General features: G+C 44.6%; 1 protein-coding gene across 16 annotated transcripts in view; it reads left to right on the top strand.

The window, feature by feature from the left end:
- MAST2 (microtubule associated serine/threonine kinase 2) overlaps positions 1–26,248 on the top strand; it is a 211,016-nt gene that overhangs the window by 169,437 nt on the left and 15,331 nt on the right. For 8 of the 16 annotated variants that reach the window (XM_070609709.1, XM_070609711.1, XM_070609720.1 and 5 more), the window contains 10 exons: positions 6,266–6,341; positions 8,835–8,855; positions 10,647–10,725; positions 12,955–13,109; positions 15,035–15,110; positions 17,603–17,812; positions 22,353–22,454; positions 24,719–24,851; positions 25,670–25,731; positions 25,999–26,084. In XM_070609709.1, coding sequence (XP_070465810.1) covers positions 6,266–6,341; positions 8,835–8,855; positions 10,647–10,725; positions 12,955–13,109; positions 15,035–15,110; positions 17,603–17,812; positions 22,353–22,454; positions 24,719–24,851; positions 25,670–25,731; positions 25,999–26,084 — 1,000 coding nt within the window. The remainder of the gene's footprint in view (positions 1–6,265; positions 6,342–8,834; positions 8,856–10,646; positions 10,726–12,954; positions 13,110–15,034; positions 15,111–17,602; positions 17,813–22,352; positions 22,455–24,718; positions 24,852–25,669; positions 25,732–25,998; positions 26,085–26,248) is intronic. The other 8 variants (XM_070609713.1, XM_070609712.1, XM_070609723.1 and 5 more) reach the window with 2 other exon arrangements.

Here is a 26,248-nt window from a genome sequence, read left to right as displayed (position 1 = left end):
AGACATGGCACCGCTTGGCAGGCCATGCTGTGGCAGGTGTCCCACATATGAAGTAGAGGAAGATGGGCATGGATGTTGGCTCAGGGCTGGTCTTCCTCAGCAAAAGGAGGAGGATTGGCAGCAGATATTAGCTCAGGGCTAATCTTCAAAAAAATTTAAAAAATAAAACTGACAAAGGGCTTGGATTCAGAACATTTAAAGAACTCCAGCAAACAAGAAAATAAAAAGATAATATGACTGAAAAATGGCTAAGAGACGTAAGCAATCCAAATGGCTAATCAATACATGAAAAAAATACTTTAATCTCATTGTTAATTATGGAAATGCAAAATAAAATCACAGTGAGATACCATTATACATGAAAAGTGGCTTAAAGTGACAAAACCAAGTGTGCATAAGTATATGAAACAGTGGGAACCCTTAAGCATTAATGGTAGAAGTATGAATTGGTACAACCATTTTGCAAAAACAGTTTGGCATTTTCTTATATAAAGTTTAAAAATAGACAAACTAGACAACAAAAGGTCACTTACTATATGATTCCACTTCTATGAAATGTCCAGGTTAAGCAATTCCATAGGAACAGAAAGTAGACTAGTGGTTGCCAGGGGATTAGGGGAGAGGGGAGTGAGAAGTGACTACTAACAGCTTAGTTTCCTTTTGGAGTAATGAAAATGTTCTGGAAGTAGATAGTGATGATGATTGCACAACTTTGTGAATATACTGAAAACCGCTCAACTGTACACTTTAAAAGGGTGAATTTTATGATATGTGAATTATATGTCAGTTTTTTAAATTGTATGAGAAAAAACTAAACTTGAGTATTTAGAGATACATACTTAGTTGGTAAAGCTATGAGGAAATGATTGCCATAGAAGCGAGGGTAATATTTGCCTTTATTGGGAAGGGGAGGGGTTTGACTGGAAGGATTATGTAGAGGGATTTTGAAAGATGGCATTGTTAATCTGGATAGTGTTTACACAGGTGCTTGCTATATAATTACATTCATTTATAACTAGTTAAACTGTGTAAGTGAAGCAACTGGTTCAAGGTCAACTGCTCTCAGTTCTGTTGGTTTGTTTATTTCATTATAACTTATTTCTCTGGGTTGGGTGATTACTTGCCTTTGAACTGTCTTATCCAACTGCTAAACTGCTTGGTAAAGTTGAAAATTTCAGGCCTGCTTGCTGGGTTGCTGGGTTTTGTTTCAGATTTTTTGTCCTTTTGAGTCATTTCTGGCTGTTTTTAAGAAAGAGTTCTTCTCAATGGTGTGATTTTTCTGGAGTCAGAACTGTGAATGTAAGTAAGTAATAAGAATCAGTTTAAATATTTTCTTCAAAATGTTAATATTCTAACATCTTAATCTTCCCCCAAAACAAGACCAATTCCAATTATTGATTTTATTGTCACTACCTTCATATTAATAATTTTGGCCTTTTTAAGGTAAAATGAATATTGGAGAAGTGGAGAAAACACAGTAAAGATAGCACAGACTTTTTAGGACTTAACATATGTGGTATAATAAACAATTTCTCTGGTCTTTATCCCAAGTTTCTGGCACAGCGCTTAGAAAAACCTTGGAATTTTCTGAGTGATAAGAGTGGTGTCTTTGTTATGCTAATGAGGCAACTCAGGGTGGCCCCCTAGACAGCTTCTGGATGGAGGCTGGTCACTAGGAAGACCAGCCGCATGATTAGAAACTTGGGACTTTGGACCAGCCCGACATCCTGGGGAGGGGATAGGAACTGGAGATGGAGTTCAGCGCTGCAGCCAATGATTTAATCGGTTATGCCTATGTAGGGAAACCGCAATGGAAACTATAGGTGTACCAGAGCTCAGAGTAAGAGCTTCCTGGTTTATGTGCTGAGAGGGTGACACACCCTGATTTCACAAGGAAGAGGGCACAAGGAGTTCTGCATTCCTTCCTTGACCTCACCTGTGTGCATCCTTTATAATAAAACTGTAATAATAAATATAGCATAACACTTTCTGAGTTCTCTGAGTTGTTCTAATGGATTATTGAACCTAGAGGGAGGAGGTGTGGAAGCCTCCATATTTATAGTAAGTAGGTCAGAAGTACAGGTGGCTGAGTACCTCCCTCCCCCCATGATTTATGACTGGTACGGGAAGTGAGGCAGTCTTGTTGAGGACTTTGCCCTCAACCTGTTGGGTCTGTTCTAACTCTATTTGGCTGGTGTCAGAATTGAATTGCAGTACACCCAGTTGGTGTCAGAATAGTATCTTTTTTTTTTTTTCAAAGATTTTATTTTTCCTTTTTCTCCCCAAAGACCCCTGGTACATAGTTGTATATTTTTAGTTGTGGGTCCTTCTAGTTGTGGCATGTGGGATGCCCCCTCAGCATGGCTTGATGAGCAGTGCCATGTTCGTGCCCAGGATCCGAACCGGCAAAACCCTGGGCTGCCAAAGTGTAGCTCGCAAACTTAACCACTTGGCCACAGGGCGGCCCCAGAATAGTATCTTTTGAAAAGTCTATTGGAGCTTTGCCAATTAGAAGGAATGCTTGTTATGATCTGTTTATTATTTCTTCAGCTTCTAGATGGTGGGAATCTATTGTTAGAGAATTAGTATCAGTTTTTCCTTAAGTGTTGGTAGAATTCATCAGTGAAACATCTGAGACTGAAGTTTTCTTTTTTGGAAGATTGTTAATATTGATTTGGTTTCTTTAATAGGTTTTTTCTTTTTAATCCAATCTGACAATCTCTGCCTTTAATTGGGGCCTTTAGACTATTTATGTTTACTATTGTTGTTGATATGATTTGGTTTAAATCTATCATCTTCCTGTTTGTTTTCTAATTGTCCCATCTGTTTTTTCTTCTTTTGCTCTTTTTCTGTTTTATTTGGGGTTGAATGTTTTTTCTGAATCTGTTTTATATCCTCTATTGGCTTATGAGCTATAACTCTTTGTTGTTTAGTGGTTGCATTAACAGGTATATCTTTAACTTATCACCATATATTATACCACTTCACATATAGTATAAGAATAATACTATTCCATTTCTCCCCTCCTGACCTTTATGTTATTGTTTTCAAGCTGTTTATTATCATATGTTATAAACCCCACACTACCTCATTATTATTTTTGTTTAAACATTATCTTTTAAAGAGATTTAAATAATAAGAAAAAATCTTATACATTTTCCCATGTAGTTAGCTTTTCCATTGCTCTTCATTCTTTTGTGTAGATCCATGTTTCTGCCTGGTATCATTTTCCTTCTGCCTAAAGGACTTTTTTTTTTTTTAACATTTCTTGTAGTGCAGTCTGCTGCTGAGGATTTTGTTTGGCTTTTTTATCTGAAAAGATCTTTGTTTCACCTTTGTTTTTTAAAAATGTTTTTGCCGGTGCAATCACTTCTGACACTAGTTACCCAGAATTAGGCCAAACTTTACAGGTTATGGGCACAATCCTCCACAAAACTATCATTACTTTAGATACCAACTGCAAGCTTAGGGGTTCTCAGACCACCCATAATTCTGACCAACTGGATACAAATTTAAGAGTTCCCACTACCTCCTCAGGTTCAATAATTCACTAGAATCGTTCACAGAACTCAGGAAAGCACTGTACTTACAAATACAATTTTATTATAGCAATAAAGATACAAATCAGAAGCAGCCAAAACAAGAGACTCACAGGGCAAGGTCTGGGAAGGCTCCACATGTGAAGCTTCCAGGAAGTGTCTTCTCCCCATGAACTCAGGTTACGCCACTCTTTCAGAACCAAGAAAGCTCACCAAAGCTTTGGTGTCCAGAGTGTTTACTGGGGTTTCATTATGTAGGCGTGATTGATTGACTCATTGGCTATGTGATAGAACTAAGTGTCTAGCACCCCCACCATTCCCTGGAGGTCAGACTAATATCAAATGGCTTAAAGCCTCAACCCCTAATCACGTGGTTAGACTTTCTGGCATGGCCAGCCCCCGTCCTGAGTCATCTCATTTGCATCAACCGTCAGGCCCCACCATGAATAACGAAGACACTCTTATCATTTAGGATATTCTAAGAATTTAGAGGCTCACTCCCAGGAACTGGAGAAAAAGGCCACAGAATTCTTTATTACACAATAGCTAGGTATAGAATTCTAGGTTGGTAAAGTTTGTTTTGCTTTCCATAGTTTAAAGATACTGCTCCATTTTCTTCTTGCATTGTTTTAAGTGAGAATCCTTACCTGTGTTCCTCTGTATATAACATCTTTCCCACTCTACCCTACCCATCCACCACCCAGCAGCTTTAAGAATTTTTCTTTTTGTCGTGATTTTTGAGCAATTTGGGTATAATGTGCTTTGGTGTAGTTTTCTTCCTCTTTCTCATGCTTAGGGTTCTTGGAGATTCTTGGATATGTGGATTTATAGTTTCTTTCATCAAATTTGGAAAATTGTTATTTGGAAAATTGTTAGCCATTATTTCTTAAAATATTTTTTCTGTATCCCTCATTCTTTTCTCCTTTAAGGATTATTAGGCTGCTTGAAGTTTTCTCACAGCTCAGTGAAGCTCTGTTTATTATTATTATTATTATTACAGTTCTTTTTTCCTCTAAGTGTTAGTTATTTCTGACATGTGTGTTTCTATGAATGTCTACCTTTACTATGAGCACCTGGAATATTCTACATGTTCTACCCTATAACCAGCACCACACCTGGTCCTTGGAAGGCCAGTCTTTGTAGGACACTCATGCCCAGGGATTTCCTTGAGGCTATAGCTGGGTAGTTTTGGGAACCAAAAAAGACATCTAGCTCAACATGTCAAGGATCAAACTGAGGGTACTCGTTAATCTTTGAGATGACACTATTTAAAAAGAATGGAGATTTTTTAAAAAAGAAGGCCTTGATAATTCTGAGGAGGCCTGATCCTTCCTAAAGCCTGGCTAAGGAAACAACTATTCCAAATCACTTCTCTCGCACCATGGTGGCCTCTGCTAGCCAGGAGATGGGAACAGATCATAGGGGATAGCCCTAGACCCAGAGCATGGAAAACCCAGAGCCGGTACTAGATTGAGAGCAGATCTACTGCATAAGGTTGTGCACCTCACTGAGACTCCCAGTCAAGGGGATAGGTGGAAGCTGAAAATGCCTCTTCCTAATTACTTCTCCTAAAGAGAGTGCCTTTATATAATTGATACAGAGGTGCTACATAGGGTAGTGTGGCATTGTTTGAGAGGCTGGTTTTCTCTATATCGTACAGAAAGATACTGATTGCTAACCAGGCCTTGTTGGATGGAGATAATGGGAAACAATTGGGTGGCTTCATGGCATCTTGGAGCATCCATACCCCACACAGGAAACAAACTGTCCAAGAAAAACCCAAGGCATGCCAAACTACCAGCCCTCTGAATAACTACAATTCCTCATAGCTGATGTTGGTTCACAGAGGTGAGCACAGAAGTGGGGTGGTGGGCAAGGATGGCGGAGTGGTCAGTGCATCATGGAGTATGGTGCTTTCTTTGACATGGCCTTTTGGATAGAGACATATTGACAGCTTCTTCCAGCTGGGGCCTCCTAAATACCAGCCCCCAGCTGGAAGTTAGACCAGAAAAATATGGCAGGCTTAAATTCGAGAACTGTTGTGACTAGTGGAAAGGTAAGCACACAGTTTTGTTCAAAGCTTCTGAGCTGTGAGTTAGCAAGTTCCAGGGGACATATGAAAACTAATAAATAGATGGAGGTAATTCCTACATTGCAAGGAGGCTGAGCATGTTTTGCATGCTTGGGGGCCTTGTGTATGGACTATTTTAAGGAGCATTGCTCTCCTAAGTCCCTACCTGAGAACTTCAGTTTCCCTTAAGCACACGTATTTCTGGGTTGGCTCCTTGGATGCGGTGTACAGAGATATATGTATAAGAGACTTTTGGACCAGTAGTTCTGTTGCCCTTTGAGAAATATTTTAGTATTTGGCTGTGCCGTCTGCGCTGAATGAGTTCTTCAAGCTTTTGGATAGTTGAGTTAACTTGATTAGGCACATTGGAGTCTGAGGTCTTCCTAGGAGAGCAGGAAATTGGCAAGTTGCTGCTGGATCCAGAATGAATATCTGAGAGACATAGATGGCTACATGCAACTTAGGAAGAAAGGAGAAACCTCTGGGCTGCCAAACTTTTACAAAGAGATAATCATTGAACTAATGGTGGGCCTGAAAAAAATAATCATATGTGCTAATTGCCAATGCTAGGGGAATATTTATTCCCTAAAGGTCATCTCCGCCCTCCTGAGAAGCAAACCTCATGGAGGGTTTCTTTTCCTTTCTCTGTCCGCAGTTAACAGTCCCTTGGACAGCCCCCGGAATTTCTCTCCAAATGCACCTGCTCACTTTTCCTTTGTTCCTGCCCGTAGGTAAGTTGATAGAAAACCTCCTCTATGACTGCCATGTGTGGCACTTGCAAGAATGTCAATTAAATGTCACCTTCCTCCTTTGAGGCACTGCCCTTCCAAGTGTGTTACCTGAGGTACCAGCCATCAAAATTCTTTCCCTGCTTTCCTTGCCCAGGTCATTATTGTCTTCTTCAAGTTTTGCTTTCTAGATGCTCTAGGTATGTGTGTTTGAATGTTGGAATGAGTGAGTAGATATTAGAAGTAGATATATTTTTATAATCCTAAGCAAAAGTCCCTGGTTTCCTGAGGATATGTCTTAAAACATTATACTCTTGATTGAGAGCTGTCTTGGCATGATAGATGAGAAAACGGGCTCTCCTCCCAGGAGGACCCAAGTTACACTCTTTGTCCTCTAATTCAACCACTTGCAAGGAGCTAGAAGGGGCCTTATATTCCTCTCTCCTTGGGGATAAAGAGACTGGAGGGTCTTCACTTATCCTCCCAGGAATTTAGAAAGATTTGGTGCATTACAGAGCCATGTTTATATTCCTCCATGCATTTCACCCCTTTCTGGAAGTGACATAAACTTATCTCTGGCCCATAGTAACAATCCTGGCAGCTCAGCCTATTGCAGGGTAACACCTGGCCTCTGGAGAGGTACCGAGCTGACTGAGATGAGTCATTCAAACCACCTAGCAAGGTTCCATACACAAATGATTTACTGTTCAGAACATTTTCTAAAATTTTCTTGGCAAACTTCATGTTCTTTGATTTTATTTTTAAAGATATTCTTGGTTAGCGTCAGTCTCTGGCGTTGAGACCACTAGAACAATCACAGCTCCAGATTTGGAATCTTTAATAGATGGAGAAAGATATATACAGCTGGAAGCCAGAGCAGTTTCTATACTTAGATGACTTTTTTTACAGAGAGAAGATAAAAAGAGCAGATTCCTTGAAACAGCATTAACTCACTATTCAAATGACAACTCAAAAGAAATCCTCCCTCTTCCTCTCCAGGATTCTGTGTGACTAATTTGGGTGCCCCTCCTGACCCAGTTGCCTTATTCAGAACAAATATCATCTGAGTTTGTCCCGTGGACTCATGTATCCTACCCCATGTAACTTCCAATTAGTTAACCAAGGATCCAGGTAGGAACACTTTACGGTATAAGAATATGCTGGACTGATGTGTTTGTTTTTCCAGCCCAGCTGGAAATTCTTACTTATCCCAGACTTCCTGCCTTGACTGTGTGTGAACTGTAGACTCAGATTAGGTCTAAGCTGGGACGGCAGGACCTGTGACATTGAGTCATTTCCCATTCATTCAGTAAATACTTACTGAGTACCCAGTAGGCCCGGGCACTATGCTGAGTACTTAGTTGTGTAGTGGTAACAAAATAGACATAGCCCCTACTTGCTTGAAACTTAGTAGAGTCTGTGCACTTGTTGTTCTCTTTGCAAGGGATGCTGTTCTCTCAAATCTTCACTTAGTTACCTCATTCTTGTCTTTCATTTCTCATCTTAAATGTCAACTCTTCAGAAAGGCCTTCCCTAACCGTGCAATATAAAGGAGCCTCCTCAGCATTCTCCATCACATCTTGCAGTTTTAGTTTCAAACTAATACTTTTCAGTACCTGATATTTTCTTATTTGCTTGTTTTCTATCTCCCCTCAATCAGAATCTCAAAGCACCTTTAATAGAGATGCCTTAACATGTTAAAAGCTGTGTCTCCTCATATATAATAAACACTCTGTCAGTGCTTATTGACTGAATGAGTGCTGGGGAAGAATAATGAACAAGCAAACAAACAAATAGGTGTTATAAACTGGGATAAGCACCATGAAGGGAAAGAACATGATGCTGCATGAAAGCACAGGAAGGGAATGGGGCTGCACAATCCATCCTGGGTGGTCGTGCAAGGCCGCTCGGAAGGATTGACTTAGGAAGCTAAGACCTGAAGGATCAGAAGGAGCCTGCCATGTTGGGAGTGAGGACACAGGTGTGTAGACCATTCCAGGCAGAGGGGATAGCATGTTCCATTGGTTCCCTTGTATCTACTTCATTCCCTGGGCTTTAGGAGTAGGATCAGGTATTACCACTGAAATCCAGACAGGTCTGTGCTAAGTGACATGAGGTTTAAGTCATGTACATGGAACATGGAACCCTGGACTGTCCCCTTACAGGACATAATAGGAAAAGCGGCTAGGTATTGGTGGGGGTGGAGACGAGGACTTCAACTCTGCCAAACAGGGTACTCAGGAAGTGTGTTTCCTAGGTTACTGAAGTCAGGCTTGAGCCGTATAGGATCACATTAGCTTGAAATATCACACAAAAGACGGAGTTGATGAAACACTAAGGATAGACCCATCAGTCCTACTATTTCTCTTCAAAATTCCACACATTCCTAAGTGGAAGGTTTGCCTCTGCCAAGCTAGACCAAATGCCAGGGGTCAAACAGATCAGTCTCTCTGATTCCCTTTGATTCTCACTATAATATGTGTCTTTTCACTACAGCCATGGCCACAGAACAGACAGGTAATAGCGGGCGTGATGGGGAGAGGGGCTGGGAAACTGCTATGCATGGCCAGACGGAATGGTTTGTGGTTTTGTGCCTGGTGAGATCTGGTTGTGATGAGTCTTCTCTGACTGTGGGTGTGAACATTTGCCCTTTCATTTCTAGCAAAGGGGCCCTAAGGCCCTCTACCTGCTGGAACCGAGGCTCAGAGCTCCTGTGCTTGGAGGCAGGAATTGCTTAGTTCCAAGCTTCTGAGCCTAGTGACAAGTCACCCTCATTCCCAGAACTTTCCTCAGTTGCCCAGTGAGATGACCAGGTAGAGGAAATGGAGACATCCTATAGTGTCATTTCTTTCTGACTCTGGTCGCTCCTACTCTTCAGTTTACAGAAAAATGGCTGCCATGCAATTGGTTTCCATTTCTATCTAAAAGAAGAAAAATCTGCGAAAAAGTGTATTTGACAAGGATTTGGGAACTCCCTCCCGGAGTTAGACTAGTCCTATCTTTGCTGAGTTCTGTTTTCCTGGAATTGATTTGCTTTCTTGTATAGAACTCCCAGGACCCAACAGAGAGGTCAGAGAGAACATCATATTTGAGCAGCCTCCTGGACATTTCTTTGCCTCAGAGACTAGGTTCCAGCAGAGCTGGCTGCCTGGGTGGCATGAAGTCTGAGGCATGTGCATGTAGCATGGAACCCTGGGCTGCCCCTTATAGAACACAGTAGGACAAGCTGTTAGGTATTGGTGGGGGTGGGAGAAATGCTTCAAAAGGAGAAGCTCTAGCAAAATTGATTCTTCTTTTTTCTTCTTCCTCCCTGCCTCCCCACTCCCACTGTTAACTGGAAAGCCTGGAATAAATCACCCAAATCTCTGGGTCTTAGTGTTTTCTCCAAAGATTGAGGGTATTGAACTTGACTTCTAAAGGTCCTCCATTGCTAATGGTCCTCCACTGCTAATATTCTAAGATTCTGTCAGTAGCAGCAAAGAAGTTTTTCTCCAGCTTCAGCCAGAGCAGGCTATACCCCCAAGCTCCACAAGAAAGAGCACTGTGTAGCAGCACATCCCACAGTCCAGGAAAGAATCACTTGTCCATGTTATAAAAGCTTCAAACCAGATACCTGCTTGCTCTTTCTCCTCTACAGCAAAGCAAAGAACTATGGTTCTCTGTGGAGAGCTTTAGGGTGCATCCTCTTAAGAGCAGCAGGAAGCCTGCCCCAAAGTCTCATATACAGCCAAGGCTATGCCACCTCACTCCACTTTTGTAAGGTTACTGTCACTCTTTAGCAAACATTCTCAAAGACTGATTTTATGGGTCCTAATGGATCCTAGGGTAGCCTTTGAACATTTGCATTGATTGATTTATACTCAGACCCAGGTGGTGGTCCACTTCTTCCTGGGTGTCAACTCAGTGGCCTGGGGAAGACCAAAGAGCCCTTCACGTGGAGCCTTCAAAAAAAGAAATCGCTGCATTTCAGTGGCAATTCTCTCCTTATAATGATGCCTTATGATGGAGTCCTCTGTCGTTGCTTCTCTAAAAATGAATAAGTTGAGAATACAAAGATTTTTATTCCAAAACTACAGTATTTCATAACAGATGTTCTTATTCAAAATTATGGACTCCTAAATACCCAACAGTAAGCCCTTTGTAGGAGAGAGATATGAAAGCATGTACTGGACCGAGCAGCACTGTCTTGAGACAAGGAAGAGCCTACCAGTGAACTAACTGCCCAAAAAATGCTGATGGAAAGACAGGCAGGCCCTGGGCTCAGGGTGGGGTCCTGTAGAAACTGCCTAATATTCTTTTCTTAAATAGGACTGATGGACGGCGTTGGTCATTGGCCTCTTTGCCTTCTTCAGGCTATGGAACCAACACTCCTAGCTCTACTGTCTCAGTAAGTAGCCAAATCTGGCCATACTTCCTTCATCCTGAGAAAATACTTTCCTAAACGTTATTGCTCCGTACCCATACAGTGTTGCGAAGTGGTTCTCAACTTTTCCTCTAAAGCCAAACTCAGAGGTTGCTTGGGGATGAGGCTGATTGGGGCAGAGGGCTGATGGCCCTTAACAACCATGGCCAGATCCGTTGAATGCATTTGGACAGATTTAGCCAGCATGCTCTCTGGGTGTCACTTCTTCCTGGTGGAGTCAGAGGAGGGCTTGAGGATAGACTTCTACTTTGCCAGTGAGGCCAGACATGGGGGCTCCTACGCACGCTTCCCCTGCTCCCCTTACCTTATTTCTAGAAGTGCGACCAAGAGCAGATAACTTCCCCTATGTCCCAAAGGCCTGGTAGACCCTCCACCTCCTTTTTCATCATTTTCTTTCAAAACAAGAAGGGAAGAATGATTGTTATTTGATATTCAAGTTTGATGCATATTGGCAAAAAGACTGGTCCTGTCTCTAAATCTTCTAGTTGTGTTTCTTTTAGAGAAAGTTTTAGCCTAAAACACAGCACGCACAACTGACCCTAAAATGAGTCTTCCTCATTGAGCAACTTTAATTGAAGCCAAGATGACAGGGTTGGCGAACTTTTTCAGTGAAGGGCCAAAGAGTAAGTATTTTAGGCTTTGCAGGCCATGTAAAATTAGGCCACAGACTGGGTGACCGGTTCCCCATGTCTTCCACCATTCTTCTGGTCTTCTCAGCTCAGTTTGCCTATGTTCATGAATCCCACGCAGGTAAAAGGTGTATCATTTCCTCCCTTGACCTAGACCTCCCTTGACCTCTTAAATTAATCCAAAGATCTTACTGGTCTTTTGGCAACTGTTCAGCTTCAGATTTTTCCCTAGTAAATACCTTTTTCCCCATAATCCTTTACTCAAACAAGTTATGTTTTTAGACCCAAAGTAAGAGTCATATTATGTGATGTACATATATTTTCCTGTTTAATAAATTTTAATAGAATCAACCAGTTGCTCCAGCTTATTTTATTGGGATACTTTAAAATGCCAGTTTTGCTTCATATTAGCTGTAGGTTGGTGAAGATACTTTTTACAATTTCTATTTAAATCATTTATAAAAATGTGGCCAAGACAGAGCCCTGTAGAGACTTTCCACAAGCTGTTTACAACTTCATGTATTATGGCATTCCATGAGAGAAGTGTACACTGTTAGCCAAAAAAATCCTGATTTCTCACTTGGTGTTGAGGCTTAGATGTGGCAACGGAGCTCTCTCAACGTGATGCGGCAGTTTTGACTCTCGATGGATTTAGATATTTAAACCCCAGATCCTTCATCACTTGGTGAACAGAAATTGAGCTGATGGTGTTAGGCTTGCCTGCTCTCTTAGACAGTTTTGCCAGGTATGGAGAATTCACTGATCGGGGTGCTGAATGGGGCTGCCACAGCAAGAGCTGCATCTGTGGGGATGCCTGTAGGAGCTCAGCTCACTGCCTTTCATGGTCTGTTGTGATTGGCAGTGGGCTCTTGTCTGGAACCTCAGTCACTGGGCCATGTTTAGACTTCTTAATTATTTTTGAGTCAAGTGTAATTTTTGGGTTCCAGATCTAAAAGTAATTTTCTTCCCTGCTGGATTTTCTTGCCTATAGTGTCCCTAGAGTCTGGACACAACCTTCACAGCCTCAGCAAAGCCAGTTGTCATTTGGATAAGAGCCAAAAGGAAACATTACTGAGCCATCCCAGGGGCTCTCCCAAGGTTATGGAAGGGAAAACTTATGAGGATGTCATCTGTAGGCAGGGCATACCTAAAACATTTCCTAAAATAGGATGCATGATTTATTAATTACTTGCCATTCCAACTAGCCAAAACTTCATTGGGGGCAAAGAGTTCATGCAGAAGAACCTGCTTTTTGCCACCTAAAGAGGCTCCCTAGGTAGTTATGGAGCTCTTGAATCTCCTGAACATCTGGGTTCAACTCCCTGCAAGACTTGTGAAGGACTCTGGTATCTTGGCTTCCTCGGGACTGAGTGCTCTAAAGAGGTAGAGATGAACGGGGTCGTGCACAGTGGAGGCTAAAGGGAGCATGGGAAAGGATGCCCGCTTTGACTTGACTTTGAGTTGACATTGACTGGGAAGTCCTAGACCATTTTCAGTCCTTCTCCATTCTGGGACTGCCCTTAGACTTGTCTTTAACGCTGTTTTTTAATGTTTTCCCCTCTAGTCATCATGCTCCTCACAGGAAAAGCTACACCAGTTGCCCTTCCAGCCTACAGCCGATGAGCTGCACTTTTTGACGAAGCACTTCAGCACAGAGAGCGTACCAGATGAGGAGGGACGGCAGTCACCAGCCATGCGGCCCCGCTCCCGCAGCCTCAGGTGAGGGGTGCTCTCTGCCTAAGGCCCCAGTACCTGTGGCACTCAGCTTATTTGCACACCATAGGAGTCAGCAAGCTTATTCTATAAAGGACAAGATAGGAAATAATTTGGGCTTTGTAGCCCATAGAAGCTCTGTGGCAACTACTTAACTCTGCCGTTCTAGTGCAAAAGCATCCACAGACATTACGTAAACTCTATTTACAAAAACAGGCAGTGGGCCAGATCTGGTCTGCCGGCTGTAGTTTGGCAGCCCCTGGCCTAGCACATTGGCACAGCTTGAGTGAGTCAAGACCAGTGAAGCTCAAGCCCTTTTTGGCTTCAGGTACAGCGCTACTCACCACCCCAAGAGGTACCTGATGATGCTGTCAAGTGGCCCCTCTTTTTTTCCCTTTGAAAGTAGTTAGCAGTGAAAATATACTTTAGAATCCATTTAGTAAGAGGAGAGTAATGGTATCATTTATTCTGATGGTTACCTGGCTGCAGAACCCAGAGGCCCAGGGGATATGAACTAGGCCAGCTAAAAAAGTTGCTGCTGAGGACACTTGTGGCTGACTTGGGGAAGAAGCCCATTGCAGAAGCAGAATTAAATGCCCATCTGAATCTTCCTCATTTCCCATTAACCACCTGGGTTCATCATACCAAACAAACCTTAACAACTGAGTTATCTGTGAATTCCTTAGATTAATTGGCTCTTTGTCATTAGCTGGAAAATCTATGCCAAATTCCAGGTTAAGGAAGGACATGGAGATTAAAATGAGCATGGCTGTAATGACTGAGCACAGCTTTCCAGGGTGCCTGGGAAATAATAAATTGGCTAACATGTTCAGGGTGGGGGCCCAGAGGAGAGGTGTCTCCCAGGAAGAATCCCCTCGGGTGATGTCCACACTGAGAGTGTCGGAGTGAGCTGAGCCAGACCACCAAGACTGGTTCAGGTTCAGAGATTGATGAAGATGATGACTAGGACTGCAGTGCAAAGGATCAGAAATACAAATGAGTGAGTGTCAAGTGTGGATCCAGGGCCTTTCTTTGTCTCACACAGAGGAATACCTGAATCTTGGTGCTTTCCACAAGCCACACAGAGTAAAGAGTACCCTTTAGGCCATCTGAAATGGAGAGGATTACAGTACCTCAGGGAAATCCCTGCTATATCACTCTTAAAAAAACTTGGTAATGTGCACTGATGCAGCAGGCAGATGGTGTTCCACTCCAGGGAGGAAAGGCAGAGGATCAGTTCTGAACCTAGCTCAGCTGGGATCACATGTCAGGGGCACCCAACTGGGCAGGACCCAAATACCCATTCAGTTATGTGGCTGAAACTTTGAAACCCTTTAAGGAGATGTAACCACACATGGGGTAAAGGGGAAGATTTAGATGACCCAGGCTTATAACTCACTACAGGCTGAATTGGGCTCACTCATCCACCAAGGCAGAGCCCAAGTTAGCCCCATTGGCTGTAGCCTGTTTGGAAGAAGATCCAGGTATACACTGTCTTTCTTTGATTCTTTTGGTGGTGGTTTGATTTGATTTGATTCCTAGAACATCTGGGGTATGCCCAACTCCACTGGCCAAAGCGAAGAAGATCCAGAGAGTCCTGTTATCAGAGAGGTCATCCTAGGAAAGCCACCAGTGTGCTCAGGAGCAGTGTCCTCCTTTTCTAGGCCTTTTCAGGCCGTGGCAGAGGCCTTTGTGAAGGCCAGGCTTCTTACAGGAAGGTATCCTAGCTCCAGATGTCACCATTTTGAGCTGAACAAGGTGTTCTGGCAGCTCCAGGAATAAGGAATGCTCTAGAAATCAGCACTCATTAAGGTGGGAGCGTGTGCCTACTACAGACAGTCGGGGGCCAGGGGCTCTGGAGATGGGCATCTTTCTTTTTGGTAGTTCCATGGCACTAAAGTAACACAGTTGTTTCTTTCTTTCTTATTTAGTCCTGGACGATCCCCAGTTTCCTTTGACAGTGAAATAATAATGATGAATCATGTATACAAAGAAAGATTTCCCAAGGTAAGGATCTATTTTAAAGTAGACTGGTAACAGCCCCGAGGATGGCACCTACAGCCAGCGCCGGTGGGAAGACTGGGGGTGAGGGGATGGAGTGCTGTCTCCAGAGGTAATCAAGAAGGAAATCAGAAGGCCCCGAAGAGGAGGGGGATACGAGCACAAGGGCTTCCAGACTGTGGGGAAAAGGAAGGCAGCAGAGGACTCAGAGTTTGGGGACTGGACTTGCAGAGCCTCAGTTTCTCCACTCCCCGAGGGAAAAGGGATCTAGAGGGAAATGTCAGAAAGGCATCCCACCCTGTATTAGTGGGCAAGGAAGCAGCTGGAGACCTTGCTTCTAACCATGCATATCAGGATCCACGAGTCTGGATCCCCTAGAGTGGGATTTGCCCTCTGCGAGCACGTTCGTTCGCTGAAGATTCCTTAAGCAGCTCTTCGTTACCAGGCACCAGAGACAGGGGTCTGTTGGACTAGCGGGAAGTCGGCCAGAGTGAGCAGTAAGGTGGCAGATGGATCTCAGAGTTGCTTGCTTACATTTGGATTTGTGTTTTCAAGCAAGAAAATGCTGAGAGAGGAATTTACGTTACTATCCTGAGATAATTGAGAAAAAATAATCTTCACAACTCTGCAGTTTGGCTATAAACCTTGTATGTGACACTAGGACCTTGTTTACAATTTGGATTTTTTTGAACACCAAATGCCTATACACCCTGACCTGGCCTCCTAATGAAAGACCCTGTTCCTGCAGAACAGCCAGCTCTGTCTGAGAGAGAATGAGGGCACTGACGTGGGCTCCTTGTCCATGACAACAGGGACCACGAAGTCCTCAAGGCTCTCTCTTCATCCTCTGTCCGGACCTCCCTGGGTCTACCTATTCATCCGTCTCTAGAATCTACGTGTGTGGTTCCCTGCTCCTCTCATAGTGTCCTTTTTCCAGACTCAGGTTGAGTCTCCTGGACACACATGGGTGGCCTAGGGAAATGGTGTGAAGCCTTTGTGCTTTCCCTCTTGACATACACGATGAAGTATGGCAGTAAGGAGGAGCACAGATTCTGGAACCAGACCACCTGGGGTCAAATCTGCTTGTACCACTTACTAGCTATATGTCGCTGGACAGATTACTTGCCTTCTCTGAGCTTTATTTGCCTCATCTGTAATTTGGGATAATAAGAGTATCTATCTCTTAGGGAGTTTGTCTGGATTAATGAGCATTAAGCTTTTCTAACTGTGCCTGGGATATAGTAAGCACTCAGTAAGTGTTAGCTATTATTTCTCTGCTGCCCTGTGCCCTGTGGTCTATGCTTTCTAGCCTTGCAGCAGTCACTAGAGAGTAAGAGCGAGGAAGAGGGCAGAACGAACAGCTAGATCATTTTGTTATGCTCAGTCCTTTCTAAAGCAGTTTGGGAGGGTATGGTGTTTCGAAGTCCATCTCACGTTTCCCCCTCTCCCTTGTGTATTGGGTGTTGTGCTGTCATTCTAGTATTGTATCTTTATGTTTTATATGCATGTCTCCAAATCATTCATGTAAGATGAACTGTTGGTAGAGAAAATGTTAGAATTCGTTTCCTTCCATTCCCTCTCTCCTCCCCCTTTCTCTCCCCTCTCTCTCTCCACTCATACCATATATATGTGTGTGTGTGTGTGTATACATATATACATACACATATATGTGTTTATACACACACATGCACCCCTAAACACACACTGGAAATCTGAAATTGCTACCTGGTGGCAAAGAAAAACAGGCCGAATCCTAGCTAGGCAGCTAGGAACTTATTAACTGATGTATATTTGTCATTTTGATGTGACTGCCCAGTTAGTTCCCATAGAGGCTTCTGAGCCAGACCCCCATTCTGCTCTGCTGGGGATCCAGGTCCATGAGCAGACAGGTTCACACCTTCAGTAAATACTTCTGAGCATCTGCTTAGCTCAGTTGGCTCTTGAGGTCAAGTGAGAGGATCCTGAGATAAATCAAATTCTCTCTGTCTTGAAGAAGTTCCCAGTCCAGAACCAGGTTTACAAACCAGCAGTGTCCCTACACGAAGTTTATATGGTTGCGAGGCCCACTGCAAGCATAGAGGAAAGGAAACTCGTTTGCCTGGAGGAATTAGACTTCTAGAGGAGAGATGATGCTTGAACTGAGATTGGAAGGAGTAATAAGAGTTTGCCACGCAGGCTTGGCAGGGTGAAAAAGCTACACAGAAGAAACAGCATCATCAAGGAGCAGAACCACAAACACTCAGTATCCTCAGAGCAGGAGAGCATGCCCTTTGAGGAGTGGAGGAGACAGACAAGGCCAGGTGAGGGAGGGCCTCGATTATAATGTTTTGATTTAACTTGAAGGTGATCTTTTCACGTCTCCAGTCACCAGTTTTCCCAAGTGCAACATCAGGAGACCAGGATCACAGAGCCCATCCTTAGACTCTTACCAGGTCCTTTAGGCTCCACCTGACGTGGAACAGGAAGGGAAGTGTCACTTTTCCTGCTTTTATTCCCAGGCCACTGCACAAATGGAAGAGCGTCTAGCAGAATTCATTTCCTCCAACACTCCAGACAGTGTGTTGCCGTTGGCAGATGGAACCTTGAGCTTTATTCATCATCAGGTGATTGAGATGGCCCGAGACTGCCTGGATAAATCTCGGAGTGGCCTTATTACATCGCACTATTTCTACGAACTTCAAGAGAATTTAGAGAAACTTCTGCAAGATGTGAGTGTCCTTGTGCTGGAACTCTGGTGAATCCTCCACACGGGTAGCAGACAAAGCCAAGATTAAGGCGTTAACGGTGTTCCCAGTCTTCTCAGTCTGCTTGCCACTTCCTTGCCAGTGTGCAGGGCCCACTGCCAAGTGTGGTACTGATGGGCTTAGGTTCCTCCTCAGTCCCCTGCATTATTGAAAGAAGCCTGTGTGGTGTGGAGAGAACTCAGTTCTGTGGGTCTTTTCTTTTTCTAATTCCACTTACACTGGCTGAGGCTCCAAAATTGTTGTATTCATAAATACTTAACTAGGAGATTTGTAACCCAAAGCCAAAAAGTGGCCCAGTGGCGGTGGTGGGCTCTCTTCTAGTAGAAATATTGGTGTAAGCAGAGCCTTAGGACTGTTTCTCCTCGGCCAAGGGAAAACAGGCCCGAGGCTTGCACTATGGGTTTATCTATTGACTGACATTCTGTTTGCATGCTGAGAAGTTCTCTGATGGGGGCCTCTGTGTGTAGGGACCTGATCCTCTGCAGTGTGAAAAGCGTCTGGGAGGCTAAAGGTGAAGTAATCCAGAGATGGTCAAGACCAGAGAGCTTACACTGAGTTCTTAACTACTGCTTCTTGCTCTGGTGTTCACTTTCCTGTCGGCCTCTACAATAAAGTGGTCAGATGCCTTCCCACTCAGATCACAGTTGCCACATATTATACCGTTAGTACAGCTTAGGAGAGTGGAGATGTGCCTGTCTCCCCAGGGCTCTTCATGTCACTAGAGTATTCCCCAGTCCAGACCCATGACCTCACTCTGAGTAGTACTGACTGAGCCGAGAACCCTGGGCTAATGATCAAACAGAACTTCGGTGTGTTAGTCTAGAAATAGGAGCAGGGAATTTTTTTTTTTAATTTAGGAAACAGTTGAATCTAGAGAAAGGATGACTAAAGACGATCATGATTATTGCTGTCAAATTTTGGAAGATTTCTCATATATAGTGGGCAGCAGATTGTTCTCTGTCCCCTAAAAGACATGCTAGCCCAGTGAGCAAGAGTCACAGTGAGAAAGGTTTTGATTTAATAGATGAAAACATACTTCCTTCTACAAAAGTGTTTTTTTCTGATTTCGAAAGTAATGCTTAAATTCACACAGGTAGAAATATGACGTTAGAAAACTAAAGCCCCATGAAAGTCACTGGCAGCTGTTTGTTTCTGTTTAAGACTAACTTTCTAACAGCTCTCCAGCAGTGGAGAGGAATCAGGGAGTGCTGCAGCCGGTGAAGGAGCCACAAGGTTGCTTGTCTGATAAGGTTGACCTTCTGAAAGGCCAAAGTCAGCACCTTGCCCCAAACCTTCAGGCATTTTCCCAGTCTCGTTGCCCTGGGGGTGGGTTATTTGATGCAGTAGGAAGAGCACTGGAAATGGGGCCAGTGCGCCATTTGTTCCCTAATTTGCTAGACCCTGGGAATGCAGAAAAAAGTTCAGTGCAGGTTCTAGCTCAAGGTTACAGACCCATCAACATCTATTTACAGTAAAAATAACAGCTCTCATTTATTGACGGGTACTGTGTGCCAGACACCACCCTGAGCACCATGTGTGAATTATCTCGCTTCTCTTTATTATATAAGTGTGATTGATGAGCACTCAACAGAGGCCAGTTCTGAGCACAGAGGAGGATGTGCTGACTCCGCCTGGAGAGTTCAGGGAAAGTGGAGTCTTGATGAGCAGGTTGTTCGCTACACCTAGGAAACAGTATAAACAACCTCTCAGAAGTGTAGCAGAACTGGGTACATTCCGGGAATTGCAGATAAAGTAGTTTGGCATGGCTAGAGTGAAGAGGCCTGCAGGGGAAGGTGGTAGATGAATTGGGGGGTGGGGGGCAACACAGAGGCCTGAAGGGTCTTGTGAGGATCTTAGATTTTATCGTGAAGGCAATGGGGAATCATTGAATGGTTTTAAATTTTAAAATGGCACCATAAAATTTACATTTAAAATAAGAAAAATCACTATCATTTATAGAGTACTTAATACATGCTGGACACTATATTATCTCATTTAATTTATCTAATTTAATCTTCATAACAACACTGTAAGGAAGATACTATTATTATCCCCTAAATCTATAGATGAGAAACCGAAGCTTAAAAGGGCTAAGTTACCCCAAGGTAACTGATTTCTTAAGCAGCAGAGCTACAACCCAAACCCGGGTTTGTCTTATTCCAGAGCCTGGGATCATACATTTTCAAACACTTAGCCAACATTGACTGACATCTGCTGTGTGAGAGGTACTATGCTAGGCTTAGCCTGTGAGGGAGGAACAGAAGACACAGCTGCTCTACTCAGGAGGCCCTCTGGTGTATAAAGACAGACCACTGAGGCCGGCCCTGTGGCCGAGTGGTTAAGTTCATGCGCTCTGCTTCGGCAGCCCAGGGTTTTGCTGGTTCGGATCCTGGGCACAGACATGGCACCGCTCGTCAAGGCGTGCTGGAGCAGCGTCCCACATACCACAACTGGAAGGACCCACAACTAAAATATACAACTGTGTACCGGGAGTCTTTGGGGAGAAAAAGGAAAAATAAAATCTTTGAGGAAAAATAAAAAAAGACAGACTGCTAATTATAAAATCTGTGATAGTACCATGTGGTGTGAGCACACAGCTAGGGGAACCTGGAAGAGGGTGCAGTTACTTCTGGTCATTCTGTGTGTTTATATGTGGTAGGGGCAGGGGCCTCAGATGTGGCTTCACAGGGTTGATATTTGGGCGCAGCCTTAAAGGAATAAAGAAGATTTCACCAGATGCCCAACCTCTCTCTTCATTTCATAATCATTTTTTTCTCTAAATGATCCTCATTTGCTATTTTTCTTTCCTGAGAACCTATTCTGTACTCAGTCTCCGCCTTCTGCTTTCCCTTCCCACCATCGCATTAAACTGTTTCAGGCAAAAGTCATCAAGGAACTAATGGGCCACTTGCCAAATCCTGTGACCTCTCTCCATCCTCACCTCTCCTCCCCTCTCTACAGAACTTTACACTCCTCTCCTTGATCTTGTTTCCCCTGGTTGTCATGACACTGTGCCCTGAAGTCTTGCTGCCCCTTCACAAGTTCCTGCTCTGCCGATCTCTTAAATGCGGTGTTCCACAGGGCACTGTCCTGAGCGCCTGTTCTCCTCTGTCTCCTTTTCTCACACTCTCCCTGATCAGCGTCATCTGCTCCCATGTCTTCAGTTGTCCTCGGTGCTCTGAGGGCTCCCACCTTGGGCTGCTTCTGTCCCTGGTCTGAGCTCCAGATCGGTGTTCACAGCTGATTATTGGACTTCTCCACTTTGAGTCCCAGATTGGTTAGTAATTCTTTGGTTGCAAGTAATAGAAAGCCAACTCAGAGTAATTTAAGCAGGAAAGGGAAACTAATTATAAAGATAAAAAGGGTGGGTCTTAGGGAATTGAAGACAGGAATGCAACAAGGCCTTAAGAAAGGACCAGAACTAGAAACCAGAACCTGTGGAGAGCCCAGGAAGTGTTTGTCCTCCTTCTCTCATTGCTGTTTTTCTTTGTGCTTGTTTTTCTCTATCTCTTTGGTAGATATGGCCATCCCTTTTCACCCAAGAGTAGATTATACATTTCTGCCACACTATGTTAACAGTTGTCTCTCCATCCACTTTTAAATTCCTGGGAAAGTAATCCACACAGGTCAGCTATTGAAAGTGTAGCCACATGATACAAACGTGGCTTGTAGAAGTCAGAGCAGTTTCGTAAAAAAGAGAAAGGCTCCTGGGCTGTGCAAATGCCCAAGAAAGTATCTAGTACAGATCCCTCAATTGCTTCAGGTCCCAACAGAACTTTCCCACCAACCTGCTTTTTCTCTAAAACCAAGTGTAATATGTTCTCTACCTGTCCTCACCACAACTATTTTTCTTCTTATATTTCCTATCTCATTTATAAGTTCACTGAAATATCCCTAAAATTGTAGTTGTGGTTACCCTTCATTCTTGCTGCTTCCACCCTTCAGATTTACTCAGTCATCTACCTCTGAAATGGCCCCAGTCTGTCCATTTCCCTCTTTCCTACTGCCTTTTTCACCTGCATTGTTGCAGTAGCCTGTTAATGGTTTCCCTGCTTTTAGGCCTGCCCTCTCTAGTGCACCATCCACACTGCAGCCGGAGTGATCTTTCTAAAATACCTGTTGGTCACATCACTCTCCTGCTTTGAGGTCTTTCTAGTCCTTACAGCCTGTCTGGAGGGGAGAGCGAACATCAGTGAAGGCTCCATTGAGAGCTGCCCCTTGAGCTGGGGTCTGGAGGATGAGTGAAGCTTGTTGGGTGGAGGTAACGCCGTGTGTCTGTGTGACATTCCTTGGTGTCATGCAGTGTTCTGAAGCTCACTTGGTTCCTGATGAGCAGCTTGCTCCTGCTCTCAGCCCACTGGCCTTCTCTAAGTTCTTGGCTTTGCGGAACTCTCTCTACTGCCAGATTGTTTCTCCCTGTAGTCTGCTCTGTCCAGCCAGGTCCTGCTTAGCTCAAGCACGCTGGGCCAGTGGATTGCTTAAGCAACCTTTGTCTTCTCTACAGGCTCATGAGCGCTCAGAGAGTTCAGAAGTGGCTTTTGTGGTGCAGCTGGTGAAAAAGCTGATGATTGTCATTGCCCGCCCAGCTCGTCTCCTGGAATGCCTGGTGAGTGGACTCTGGAAAGGTTAGTGGGGGGATTGGAGGGGTGGGAGTGGGGCTATAGAGGAAGGAGTGGGAGTCGGGGGTGTAGTGGAAGTATCCTGCTAACAGCAAAACTGTGGTGGTACCTACTGCCATTTTGCTGCTGAAGTCCTTATTTAAATATGATATGCAAGCGTTGGGGGACCAAACAAGTTCCTGTGAGGAAAAATAGTTGGTCCTGAGGGGTGTGGCAGGGATAGCTATTAGTCTGGCCTAAACCCACCGTGGGCAGGCCCCAGGTCAGTGGAGGCCTTGGGGGTAAGGAGCACAGACCAGTTTCGTTTGCACAAGTTAAGTCCTTCATTTAATCATTCAGCAACACTTTACTGAGTACCTACTTGATGCTAGACACTGGAGATACAGGCATGTCCCTGATCCTAAGATGCTTCCACTGCAGTGGAGTGAGCTAGAGTTAGTCTCTTATAGGGCATGGAGACGTGTAAATAATAACATGACATTGCAAGAAGTGTTGCAACTGGGGTAAGTACAAGGTGCAGCGGGAACCTAGAGAAGGAAGTGCTCTAGTCTTTCCTTGGGATGGATATTCAGTGAAAGCTCCCTGGGGGCATGAAGCTCACTCAGCGACAGGAAGGATGATTATGAGTTTCTCAGGTATGAGGAATGGGACGGGCATTCGATGGAGTACAGATTGGGTTTGGAGAATTGCGGGGTATAAGCCTGGAAGGTGGTCTGTGGCAAGCCCATGGAGGGTGTCAAGCTCTTAGCTCAGGAGCATGCGTTTATCCTTGATGCCACTGGAGCCATCAGAAAGTTTCGGTAAGAATGTGACATGGTCGGATTTACTTTTTTTAACCAGCTATATTAAGGTATAATTTACATGCAATAAAATATATCCCTTTTGAGTATACAGTTCAGTGAATTTTAACAAATATACACCTGTATAATCACCGCCACAGTTGAGATAGCGAAAATCTTTCACCTCCAAAAGTTCCCTTGTGTCCCTTTGGAGTCAATCCCTTGCCCCCCATTGCCTTCCACTCCCAGGCAACCACTTAGCTGCTCCCTTTCACCCCAGATAAGTTTGCTTTTTATACAGTTTCGTATAAATGAAATTGTATAGTATGTTCTGACTTTTTTCACTCAGCATAATTTTTTTTGAGATTCATACAAGTTGTTGCATGTGCAGTAACTGGTTCCTATTTCTTTCTGAGTAACGTTCCTTTACACCTGTGAAAGGTTACTCTGTGGCTGCAACATGGATAGAATTGGAAGAGAGGGCAGATGAGCCGGGGAAATCAATAGAGGCACTTAAGGCTCTTCATGTGAGAGAGGAGTGGCCTGAACTAGGACAATGGTAAGAGAACAGAGAAGAAAAGCAGATAGAGGAGGATTTATGAGGTAGACTTTCTGGCTAGACAGGGACTGAGGAAGAATAAGAAGTTAAAAGGACTTCTAGGTCTGCTTTAGATTATATCCAGATAGATAGTGATTTGGTTCTCCAAAATAGTGAGAACAGAGGTGAAGAAAGCAGTGGAGGCTGGGGTTATGGAGAAGCACGGGGCCTCTCAAGAACGTGAAGTCCAGGATTAAACAGGGGCTTGGAGTCAGGCCTGAATTTGAATACTGGTTTTCTGTTCCTACCTCTGTGACCATGGACAAGTCAGTGCATCTCTGAGCCTTGATGTCCTCCCTAAGGTTATAGAGGTGTTATCAGGGATTAGCCCAGAGGGTGGCACTTAGTAGGCACTCGGTAAATGGGCTCCTCATTATTATGTGCTCCGTGCAGACAAGGACTGCTGTGCTCTGTTCCACTTGGCCTTCAGGCCCTTGCACACGGGGGGGGGTGCTCAGTAAATATCTGAAGGCACACATGTGCCACCAGGGCTGTGAGCCGTAATTGAGAGGGTGCAGGACTGCTCCTCTGGACTGGGTGTGTGAACACGCCTGACACGGCCATCTGGGTGGCGGAAGGCTTTGGACCAGGTGAATAGGCTGAACTCTGTTGAAACCGAGAGCTCTGGTTCTTGTTGCTGGGGAGACTGTGTATGCTGAGGATGTCCAGTCTGGAGGTGACCTATCAGACAGCTTTGTCCCCATTCTCATGATCCCTGAATCATGATGTTTCTGGGTATTCAGGGGCAGGGGTGTCCCCTAACAAAGACGAAGTCTTCGTGTTCATCCTACTCTGGGTATATGTTGTAAAACCAAAGAGGCCAGCAGCCTTCACTTGTAGCTCTCACCACTGACCACCTCTCTCCCCGGTACAGGAGTTTGACCCTGAAGAGTTCTACCACCTGTTAGAAGCAGCTGAGGGCCACGCCAAAGAGGGACAAGGGATTAAATGTGACATTCCCCGCTACATCGTTAGCCAACTGGGCCTCACACGGGATCGCCTAGAGGGTGAGTATGCTGCCTAGTGGCTGCAAAGAGGCCCCACAGCCAACAAGGTGTAACAGCAGGGGAAGCCACTTGGAGAAGAGGATTAGATTGGACACCGACAACACAGCATCAGGGGCCTCAGGACTATAGGAGGAACTCTCTCATAAAACAGCCCCCACTTCGGAATTGTTCGCGTCTGTCTGGTATAACCCAACCTAGATTGCCTTGGGCCCAGCTGGGTTGGATTTAGAGCCTAAGGTCAAAAGAGGTCAACAACAAAGGACCACAGTCACATTTCCAAAAATGGTCACCTCATCTGCATGGTTGCCTCTCCTGTTGTCACCGTGCAAGTCTTCCTGTGTGTTTGGGGTGGTCCTGACTCAGGCCTTCAGAAGATATCTCCGTTCTTCCACTTCGTGCTGAGCCCTGAGTGAACCATGGGCTTCCAGGTCCCTGGTCTGTAGTTGTCCTACTCCTGTCTTCCTGCTTCCCATCCTGGTCCAGCAGAGCAGAGTCAGCCAGCAGGATGGGGACGGAGAGCCCAGCTTTGCGCCCTGTTTGCCGGGAATTGTCTCAAGTTTGAGGGAAGCTTTATAGAATTTGCCAGGCCTTTGAATGGCACTGGACTTCTAGAAATAGGAGTGACAATATTATTTGGCAAACAAGTCCAAAAGCTGTGACTACACTGGGGATAGAGCCACAGGACTAGATTTGCATCCCAGACTGATGCAGAAAGCGTCAGTGCTGACCCTACACACGCCTGTCGTTGATGTGAGTGGAGTGCTGAGATGCCCAACATTGCCACACTCACTTTTCCCTTGTCCGTGCTTTGTTTCTAGAAGTGGCTCAGTTGAGCAGCTATGACAGTCCTGATACTCCGGAGACAGATGATTCAGTCGAGGTAAAGACCCTGAGCTCCTGCCCCAGTCCTAGAGCCTGGGCCCTATGAAGCAAAGGGCTGTGAGTTCTCTTCAAGAGAATAGCTGAAGGAGGGAGGGGAGGGGGGCGGGGTGCAGACACTATCTGTGAAGTCGTTCAGCTCCTGGGGAAGAATGGGCAGGAGGCTGCAGCAGGACTAAGAGCTGAGCTGATGCTGGGGCCACAGCTTCCCCAAGCACATGGGCTCTGAGAAGCATACCTGCCTCCTGCCTTTTCCCTTGTCTTCCAGGGCCGTGGGGCATCTCTGACATCTAAAAAGACACCCTCTGAAGAGGACTTCGAAACCATTAAACTCATCAGTAATGGCGCCTATGGGTAAAGGCAGGGGTCAGGGTGTGGCTGCGACTTGGGCTCTTAGTTCTAGAGTATGATGCCCAATCCTCAGGGCAGCAGATGCCTCGAGATAGACCCTCTCCCTCCTCCTGGAGAGGCAAGAGGTCCATTTCCTCTGACATCTGAGCGTTGTTCCTTTCCCACAC

This window comes from Equus przewalskii, chromosome 2 (genome assembly GCF_037783145.1).
Source record: "Equus przewalskii isolate Varuska chromosome 2, EquPr2, whole genome shotgun sequence".
Taxonomy (NCBI): Eukaryota; Metazoa; Chordata; class Mammalia; order Perissodactyla; family Equidae; genus Equus; species Equus przewalskii.
This window is presented reverse-complemented; position numbering and strand designations above follow the sequence as displayed.